This window comes from Lagenorhynchus albirostris, chromosome 12, assembly GCF_949774975.1.
Source record: "Lagenorhynchus albirostris chromosome 12, mLagAlb1.1, whole genome shotgun sequence".
Taxonomy (NCBI): domain Eukaryota; kingdom Metazoa; phylum Chordata; class Mammalia; order Artiodactyla; family Delphinidae; genus Lagenorhynchus; species Lagenorhynchus albirostris.
Genome location: NC_083106.1, coordinates 2,862,478 through 2,871,907, shown reverse-complemented (window position 1 = coordinate 2,871,907; position 9,430 = coordinate 2,862,478). Strand labels below are relative to the sequence as shown.

General features: G+C 56.2%; 1 protein-coding gene across 1 annotated transcript; it reads right to left on the bottom strand.

Moving 5' to 3' along the window:
* Positions 1 to 5,566: 5,566 nt before the first annotated feature.
* On the bottom strand, positions 5,567 to 9,123 carry PRR18 (proline rich 18). The gene is made up of 2 exons (XM_060167609.1): positions 8,874 to 9,123; positions 5,567 to 8,776 (listed from the first exon to the last, which is right to left on the bottom strand). The coding sequence occupies exon 2, from the start codon at positions 8,743 to 8,745 to the stop codon at positions 7,942 to 7,944; it is 804 nt and encodes a 267-aa protein (XP_060023592.1). The 5' UTR covers positions 8,746 to 8,776; positions 8,874 to 9,123; the 3' UTR covers positions 5,567 to 7,941.
* Positions 9,124 to 9,430: the final 307 nt, after the last annotated feature.

The window sequence follows — 9,430 nt, the reverse complement described above, 5'->3', positions numbered from 1 at the left end:
CTTACGCTCAAATATATGTTTGAACAATGATGTCATGGTACTGATTTGGGTGTGTTTCCTGAGAAACGGACGCAGGGTGTTTTCTGTACAGAGGGATCAGAACTGCCTCAAGCTTTGGAGAGTTTGCTCGGACCCGGAGGATGAGGGCGAGGGAGGTTTTGGAGGGCGCCTGGCCTGTGCCCTTCCCAGGAGGGTGGCCCACGGGGACCCCTGGGCACATTACAGAGCCCGCCCCCGGCGGGCCCACTCCCTCCCTGCTCACTGGCTTTCTCCTGCCCCTCCCGCAGGGCTGGCAGACACGACGGCCACAGTGGACGCGGCTGTCCGGATCCTGCATCCCATCTCTCCTGGCCCTGACGCTCCGCCCACCCTCCACCTCCTCAGATGCATCATGTTCCCCACTCCACCCCCTGGGAGAAAACATCCCACAGCTTGTCCTGGAGCAAACGGGCCACCCTCCTGGACAGGAGAGGCCCCTGTCGGCCTTGCCTGCACAGCTGTATGTAGACTTACCTGCGTTTTAGGGCAGAACTAGAATCTTCACGCCACTGACAGTAAGCGCGTGCACTCCTAGCTCAGTGACGGGGGGCGGTGCAGAGCATCTGTACCCCAGGCCGACGTCGGCCATTTCCCAGCTCATTTACTTTCCTAACGAGGATCTACTGGTGATTCTAGAAGACCACAAATGGCGAAGCATCGCTCACTCATGTAATCACAACTCCGTTTTTGCCCGGACGTCTGCTCGTCTTTCCTTTCTACCGATGAGGGGTCCCTTCTCTTTGTGCTGCATATTTAACATTTTGAGGGCATTTTTTCTAAAATTTGGTCAACTATTCTGTTGTTAGTGGAAGAGCGGGTGTAATTTCTGCCAGGAGCTGCTAGGCTCTGAGAACAGACAGGCGTCCTTGAAAAGGTGCCCCTGACTTTCAGACACGCCTTCTGTGGAGATGGAAAGTGAGGGACGCGGGTGAAACAATCTCCTTAACGTGGCTTCGACCGTGGGGCGGTGGGCGCCCGCCGGCCAGTCTGCCCGGGACAGCTGTGCTCTATAACAAGGATGAAATCATCTGATCGTCTGTCGTTGGCCCTTCCATCACCCGTGGTGTTTCTCTGCAGGCGCCAGGACAGCACAGCAGCGGGTACTGGCTGTGCTTAGTCATGAGTGAGCCCTTTGTTGGAAGGCCTGTCCCCACCACTAAGAGACTGTTCCAGCACTCTCTGGCTGGGCCTTCTCTGCTGGTGCGGCGCTGCGGTCAGCGGGGTCATGTTCAGGGGTCTGTGCCCAATGACGGCGAGCACCGCGTGACCGCGTGCCAGGCCCGGCCCCCCGGCCGGAGCTCCCATCGCCCTGGTCCAGAGGGGGAAGCCGGGAAGGCAGTGACCGAAGAGGTCACTGAGAACGTGGGGACCAGGGATGGGCCAGGCACTGGGCTCGGTGCTGCCGGCCCACCGGCATCACCGGGTGACACCTGGACACAGAGACCCTCAGGGTCACTGAGTCTCCCTCAGGGTCTGCTTTCTCTTTCACCCAGAAAGTTGGTTTCTTCTAAGAGCGCCTTTTCAGCAAGTCCCTGGGATAAGGTTTTCATACTTTTGGCCTGGAGACCACATCACCCCATCCCAACCCCTCCGCTGTGTGACACACCCGTGGGTCTCAGGTGACTGTAACACCTCACAAGCATCATAACTGAAGGGTGTGGCCCCTCCGACTCGTGAAACTACAGAGTGAAACTAACTCGTGAAACTACAGAGTCCAGGTCAGGAGGCGTCCTGGGCAGACTTCCCCGGATGCTTCCCTGTGGGCGTGGGACACAGCAGCCGGGGGGAGGGGCGGGCACACCCCCCTCTGCCGCCCCAGCACCCGGGGAGCACCGGCCACAGTTTGCTTGTTGCCACTCATACCTGAGTGCTTGGGACACATCACAGGTGCCCCTTTTGTCTATAAAATTGGCCAAAGTGTTTCATCCAAACTGGTGATGAATGTAAGAGCTCTGAAATGAAGGCTAGTGTTGTTACTGATGCAATAAAAAGGCAAACAGGGCTGCAGGCAGGCAGATCCACAGCGCCAGGGACCAGGGCAGAGACTCAACCCAGCGGCTCCACAGAGCACAGCCTGCTGTGGGGGAAGAGTGAGCCCGAGCGGCCCCGGGGCAGAGAGGGGGGATGCCCAGGGCACGGGAGAGGCCCCGCACCGCGAGTGACGTGGCCCGCAAACCAGGCGCTCCTTGCAGAAGGGAAGTGACGTTTTCCAGCGTCTTTGTGACTGTACGTTGGAGGCTTTCTGTTTAATCTTTTGCTTAAGGAAACAAGCAAAATCCTCCTTGCAGGCAACTGAGTCACAGTGCAGAATAAACACGTGTGCCTCCGACATGCAAATACCAGGTGCTTTACTGTTCGGCAAACTAGATGTTGACCTTGGAAAGGAACTTTTTCTAAAATAAACAGCGAACGCTAATTAACACTAAGAAAACACGTTGGCCAGCGCCTGCTCTGACCAGCACTGCCGGCGGTGGGTGGGAAGGCAGGCCTCCTTCTGTCTCCCGGTCTAACTGCCCTTTTAAAATCTGTGGGATTTGCAGTTAAATCCCTCCTCTTACTTCTGATCTTGGCGATTTGTGTGTTTTTTTCTCTTGATCAGTCACACTAGATGCTTTTTTTTTTTTTTTTTTTTTTTGTGGTCACGCTGCACAGCAATGCAGGATCTTAGTTCCCGGACCAGGGTTCGAACCCGCGCGCCCTGCTGTGGAAGCTCGGAGTCTAAAGCACTGGACTGCCAGGGAAGGCCCTCATTTCAACTAATCTTTAAAAAGAACCAACTTATGGCTTTGTAAGTTCTCTCTATTGTAAGTGTCCTACTTTGTTGATTTCTGGTGTGATCTTTGTCTATAAAAGGTTTTAAATCTATGCTCCACGGAAAATTTAAGATTCCCAAAACCCACCGAGGGAGGTTCCTGGAAGGGGCGCCGTGTGAGGGTCCTCCCCTCGCTCGCCCACGTGCCCTCCACATTCACTGGACCCTCTGTGTGAAGGTTAAGAAGTTGAATCAGGAGACCTGGGTATGAGGTCAGCTCTACCACTGGGTGGTGGTACAGGTGCTGGTGTGAGTTGCTTTCCCCTCTAGACTCATCTTCTACATCTGCAGATGGAGAGAAGGCTGCTGTGTCCTTGCAGCCGGGGCTGCATCCCGAGCCTCCTACTGGCAGAGGCTCCACCTGGGGCACATGGAGAGGCCCCCCGGGAATCCCGCAGAGGCCGCAAGCCCCGGCTCTGTCTTCTCCCGCGCGTCTCCACCAGGTAGAGCGCGCTGCGGCCATTTCAGGCAGAGGGAATCTAACACCGCACGTGGGTTTCAGAACGCAGAAGGGCGGCGGCAGTGGTGGCGACACGCAGTCGGCCTGAGTCGTCCACGGTGGTCCCTGCAGGCCACGCGGCTGCCAGGTTCCCTTCTGCCGGAGCAAGAGACTCCGAGAGCTGCTGTCTGAGGCTGCTGGGCCCCGCGCTGCCCCGAAGCTGGTCCTGCTGTCTGAGTTGGCCCTGCCTGAGGTCTGCTGAATTAGGACATCTAGATGGGGTTTGGATGGTCTGTGTCTTCAAATGCTTCCCCAGGATTTCAGACGTAGGCCTCCACCCCCCAAAGAGATGACAGGCAGCAGGAACTGAGGATACACATGGTGGAAACGAGTGGTTCTCAAAGCGGGCTCCAGGGGCTTCTGAGGGTCCCCAGATTCCTCTAGGGTCTTGGCTTGTATTTCTAATACAAGAAGTATTGATAGAAATATAATCTACATAGATGTAAGCTCTTTGGCCTCCTTCAATAACTTTTAAGCATAATATGTTTTTAAAAGTTTTGGTCTTGAGACCAAAAAGCTTGGGAACTGATTTGCAGACAATTTTCTGGTGTTTTAGGCTTGTTGTTGCTAAATAGTTAAGCAGATCTAAAACTACTTCCTAAAGACTCTCTATTATTATTTTTTCAGGTTTCCATATAATCCACCTCCATCACGTGGGACGGCCCAACATGAGAGAGGATGCAACTGAATTATCCCATTGGCTTTCATTAAGAACTAAGAGTAATATGAAGGACATTTATGCATCTTCTGGAAACTGCATTTAGGGATTCGCTCTACCATATTGTATGTAATACAAATATATACATAACACAGAAATAGTTTCCTCCAAGAAAAGGTTTGTCTCTTGTAATGTGTTAGTGTGTCTTGTTATTAGATATGGAAATTAACAGATCACTACTTTAAATTTTGCCTTTGCTACCAGGAAGCTCAGAGCTAAATTTTGTGTTTGGCTTGAAATAAGTCTGAAATAAGGAGGTGAACCACAAGACAGGTTTTTATTTTAAACTCCTCAGGGAAATAAATCTTTAGCCCTCGCCACACATGTGCATTCAATGGTTAGAGAGAAAAATCTCAGAACACTCTAGCCAGGGAGGGTTTTGATTTTGCACACATAAGTGCCAGAGAATCATGTTTCTGGAGAGTAAAGATTCTCTGAAGTAGTAATTACAGCTGACCTTGAGCTGGGGGTGCACCGTGTGGTCCCAAACGCTTCACACACACACCTCAGCATAATCCTTACCAGGATCCACCGTGTCCTCTTATCCCCATAACACTTAAGAGATGGAGACGCAGAAATTTAATGAGAGATGGCTGACAAAGAACAGCAGGCTGGACGGCTCCAAAGGCCACCTGTGACCTCCAAGTGAACATTCTCCTGGACCACACTGGGGAGGTGCTCAGTCTCTAAGCTGAGCACAGGGCCACCATGCCAGGCCACGGGAACAGCAGCCCTCTTCACCGGGCAGCATCTGGACAAAGGCAGTGCTGGTCTGAACCAGGTCACGCTGGGCCCCTCACTGGTGACAAGGCGTTTGTGTGCAGGTCTGTAACACGCAAGTGTTTTTACTGCTCATTTCACAGTTCGCAGAAATGTCCATGCTAACGTCAAAGGTACAAAATTACAATTTCAGAGTCAGTTTAATAGACCCAGATCCCACAGGTCACCACCTTCCACAGAATTGTATCATTTCTTGTGAAACCACAAAACTGAAGTTTCTGATTTCTGGCATCTGCTATTTCCGGAAAAGATGCACCTGCTTTCCAGCAAGACGCTCTGCAACATATCCTTAGGAGCATATTTGAATACAGCTTTCATGGGGGGGTCTGTGCCACGACAGGAGGTTAAGTACCGTTGCCAACCTTATTTCAATACTCTTTGACTAGCATTAGAATTATTAAAATCCTGGTCACTGCTGGCAAGTAATTAAGGCCAATGACCCTTTGCCAACCCCTGGAAATTCCAGAGCCCCAGGTGGGGCAGCACCACGGAGAGACCATCTCAGATGAACTTTATTTATTTATTTGGTCTCGCTGCTCAGCTTGTGGGCTTGTGGGATCTTAGTTCCCTGACCAGGGATCGAACCTTCACCCTTGGCAGTGAAAGCACTGAATCCTAACCACTGGACCGCCAGGGAATTCCCACAGAAGATCTCTAAATATCTCGGTGATCTCTTCCTGATCAGTGTTTAATAGCCTCCTAAAAAGAAATACAGCCATCAAATTTCTCTTTTATTTAAGCATTAAGAAGCTGCAGCACAGTGACTTAGAAAACATCCTCAAAACATCAGTTACAACATGAACAGACGTCACGTGTCATGTGTAGAACCTTTCTCGCGTTTTACTGAGGGTCGTCAACCAGCGTAGTATAAACGTTCCACACATCTGCTTTTAAAGTGACGAACAAGGCACACAACTCTACCCGACGTCGCAAGGGAGAAAAATGTGTGTGGTGTCTTACTGCTGCCAGTTAAGAGCAAGATGGGGCTAGGAGCCCAGAAAAGGGGGGAGGGTGAGGAGAGGGAAACAGACAAAGGATAACACAGGGGCACAGAGACCACGCATGAGCAGCAGCAGGACCCAGACACACACGGGCAGACGCAGAAAGACGCTCTGCAAACGTCGATTCCTTTAGCAAAGTCTTTAAAATGCTGTTATCGTCACGATGGGCAGGACCCTGGGCCTCTTAATCACCGGTATTTGCGCTAAGTGCAAATGAGAGCAAGTTACGACTCTGCCCACCTTGAATTCACAGTTCACTCTCAACCTGCTGGTTGACGTCCAGAACGAGCTTTCATTTCTCCCCCAGGACCCAGCTCTGCAGACGCCACCGGGGGTGCCCGGAGCATTCATGAGACACGTGTCTTAATTTCACCTCCGAACGATTGCTGACTTTGCCTCTCTGGTAGTAATACACTCATTTAAAATAAAAGACGGTCTAGCTCTGTGCATTCAAACAGGAGGCAAGCTATTCAGCGGGCGGGGTATTTGGTTTTGCATCTCATCTGGCGGCTGATCTAGCTCCCACAAAATTAGATGCTCCGTGTCTACCTAGACTTGTGCCTGGCCCGAGAGAGCGAGATTAGAGCAAAGATCTCCACAAGAAAAATACAAACTGGTTTTTAAAAATGTAAAGCTTCAATGTAAATATAATCAAGACTTGACACATTAAAGTCTAATGAGATAAACATCAAACTAGTTATTAACTTTTACAAAATAAGTCCAAAATTGAGGTAATACATTACACTGTTCTATAACGAGCTTTATCTGATTATAACATTTTTCCCCCTTCTCAACCTTCGAGTGAAATAGATGCATGGAAAAAAACAAATCTAGAAAAATCAGCCTGGAGTTAGTGGGGAAGAGCACGACCCCTGAAAGGCAGAAGAGTCTCACCCTTTGTTCAAATAATAGAAATTTCCTTTTCTCAAATCACTATATACAAATGTACAAAGCCACCACGTCACTGATTTTCACACAGCGGTTAAAAATACTGAAAACACACATCTGCTCTGCACTCCCCACTTTGCTCCCTAAACAAGCGGCTCTCTGGCCCGGCACATCTTGTCCTGCGTCTGGGTCCAGCTCTCTGCACTTTGCCCCCTCCCTCTGCCTACCCTTCCTTTCTGTAGCACAAAAGACATTTGTGAGCAGCACTTCAAGTACAGAGGATGCATTTTCCAGAAGCTGAGCCTCGCTCCGGCTCACACCTTACCCCAGACGCTGAAAACAATTCCCGCAGCTGTGCTTCAGAAAGCCTTGTGTGTGTGCGCGCGCGTGTGAGGTTTGTGAGTGGAGACAGGACTGCCGGCAAGAGCATGCATGTGAACCAGTGTGAGTGTGAGGATGTGTGAGCATGTGTGCCTGTAGGAGCATGAGTGTGAGGTGTGTTAAGTGTGCATGAGAGCACGAGTATGAGTGTGAGAGCTGAGTGCGTGTGTGAGTGTAAGCATGTGAGTGTGCGTGTGTAAGTGTGTACGTGGGCTCGAAAGCCCCCACGAGTCAGTGTTGTGACCACCGAGCACTGTGCCCGTCACAGCGCCCACTCTCCAGGCGGACCTTCCTGGTGGTCACTACCCTCCCCCTTCCCGTTGGGAAGTTCGGTTCACTTGAGCCCCCAGGCCTTCCAGTCCCCGGGACATGTTTCTACTCAGCAGAAACAAAATCCTAAGTGCAGCACCATGTCCAGCTCTGCACCAGACGGCCACCCTCCTGGTTCGCCCCGCACCCACACGTGGCTGTCACCCACTGCTCGGACCAGGGCACCTGGCGTAGCGCACCCGCAGAGCGACACCCACAGACGGGGGCCCGCGCCCCGCGGAGGGTCTCCGGGACCTACGCGAACCTTAGGAGTGGGAGCTGAGAGGCACCTTCACCCCCGCTCATCCCCACCACCACCACGAGCCCCGAGGACACCTGTGGGTGTGGAAGAGGCCCGCAGGTGCAGAAGGCAGACCCACAGGCCCCGGCGTGCGGCAGGGAGAGGTCGGCGGCCGTCCGCCCCCGAGGGAGGTGGGCCGCGTCCCGCTTGGGCCCCTCCGCTCCCGGGAGGGGCGCGGGGCGTCAGCGAGGCCGAGTCCCCCCGAGGGCGCGGTCACAGCGAGCTCAGGTGCGGCAGCGCGTCCAGGGGCCCCGCCCGGTCTCGCGCGGCGGCCGCCGACTCCACGCCGCGCAGCCACTCGGTGCACTTTCGCACCAGGCCCTCGTCGGCGGCCGCGACCTCCTCCTCGTACTCCACGTCGTCGTACTTGTGCCGCTCGTTGAGCAGCGACACCTTGAGCAGCGGGCGCAGGTCAGCGGGCCGTGGGCCGGGGTCGGGGCCCTGCAGGCCGCCGGGCAGCAGCGGGCGGCGGCCGAGGCCTGCGGCCCGGGCCCGGGGCCAGGGGGCGAGCGGGCGCCCGGCGTCGGTCGAGGGCGCGGGCGCCGCCCGACGGGGCCGCGCCAGCAACTGCTTCTCCAGGTGGCGCCGCTGGATGACCAGCACGGCCTCGGGCGTGAGGCTCAGGGAGAAGTGCAGGGCTGCGTCGGGCCCGGCCCCGGAGGTGGCGACCCCCGCGGGGCCGTCGCCGGAGCCGGCCGGCCGGGGCGTGCACGGAGCCGGGGCGCGCGGGCGGCCGGGCGCGGACGGGGGCGGGGCGCGCGGGGAGGCCGGGCCGGGGGCGCGGCGGGCCGGCGGCCTCTTCAGGGTGGCAGAGGGCCAGGAGCTGGACAGCAGCACCGGGGGTCGCTCGGGGGGCCGTCTCTTCTCCGCGGCCGCGGCGGGCGGCAAGGGCCCCGGCGGGGCGCAGGCGGGCACGGCCGCCTTGCGGGTGGCGCCCGGCTTCCGGGGCGGTGGGCGCGCGGCCGGGACCCCCGGGGCGGGGGTGGGCGGCGGCGGCTGCAGGGGCGGGAACGGCATGGTGCTGCCAGGCCGGCGGGTCGTCAGCGCCCTGGAAGGAGAGGGGCGGCTTTAGTCTCGGTGCGCGGGGCTCAGCGCCCTCCCCGTGGGTGGCCGGGGTCTGGCCCTCGTCCTCGCTCCGCACCCACCTCGGTCCGGCCGCAGCATCTCCGGCTTCCTCACGTCCCGGCGCCCACAGCCAGGGCTTCACGCCAAGGCACCCCTCTCTCCTTCCTCCCTCCCTCCCTTCTGGGGCCGGGGGCTCTGCCCCGACTCGGGCCTCCTCGCCTGGCTCGGCGGGCACAGCACCGTCCGCCCGGGCCACGCCGAGCCAGACGCGCCGGCGGGAGAAGGAGCCGAGCGCGGTGGCCGAGGACGCGGCGGGGCGAGGAGCCGCTGCGCCCGGCTGCTGTCACGAGCGACTGGACCGGGCGAGGCTCCCCAGCTGGCCTTCCACCGCCAGGGGCTAGTTTTAATCCACCAGAGGCGGGGAGAGCCGGGCGTGTCCTAAGCCCTAGGCGGAGTCCTTGCACGTTGGAGAGAAAATCCTGAGTAGCCTCTCGGTGCCTTTAAGATGGTGGGCCAGGCGGCGGCGGCGGGTGGTACCTCTGGCCGGGCCGGCCTTGCAGTCCGGTGTCGGAGGAGAAAGCTGGCTGGAGCTCAGAGGTGGGGAAAAGACATTTCAGGGAATCTTCCTGCTTTTGCT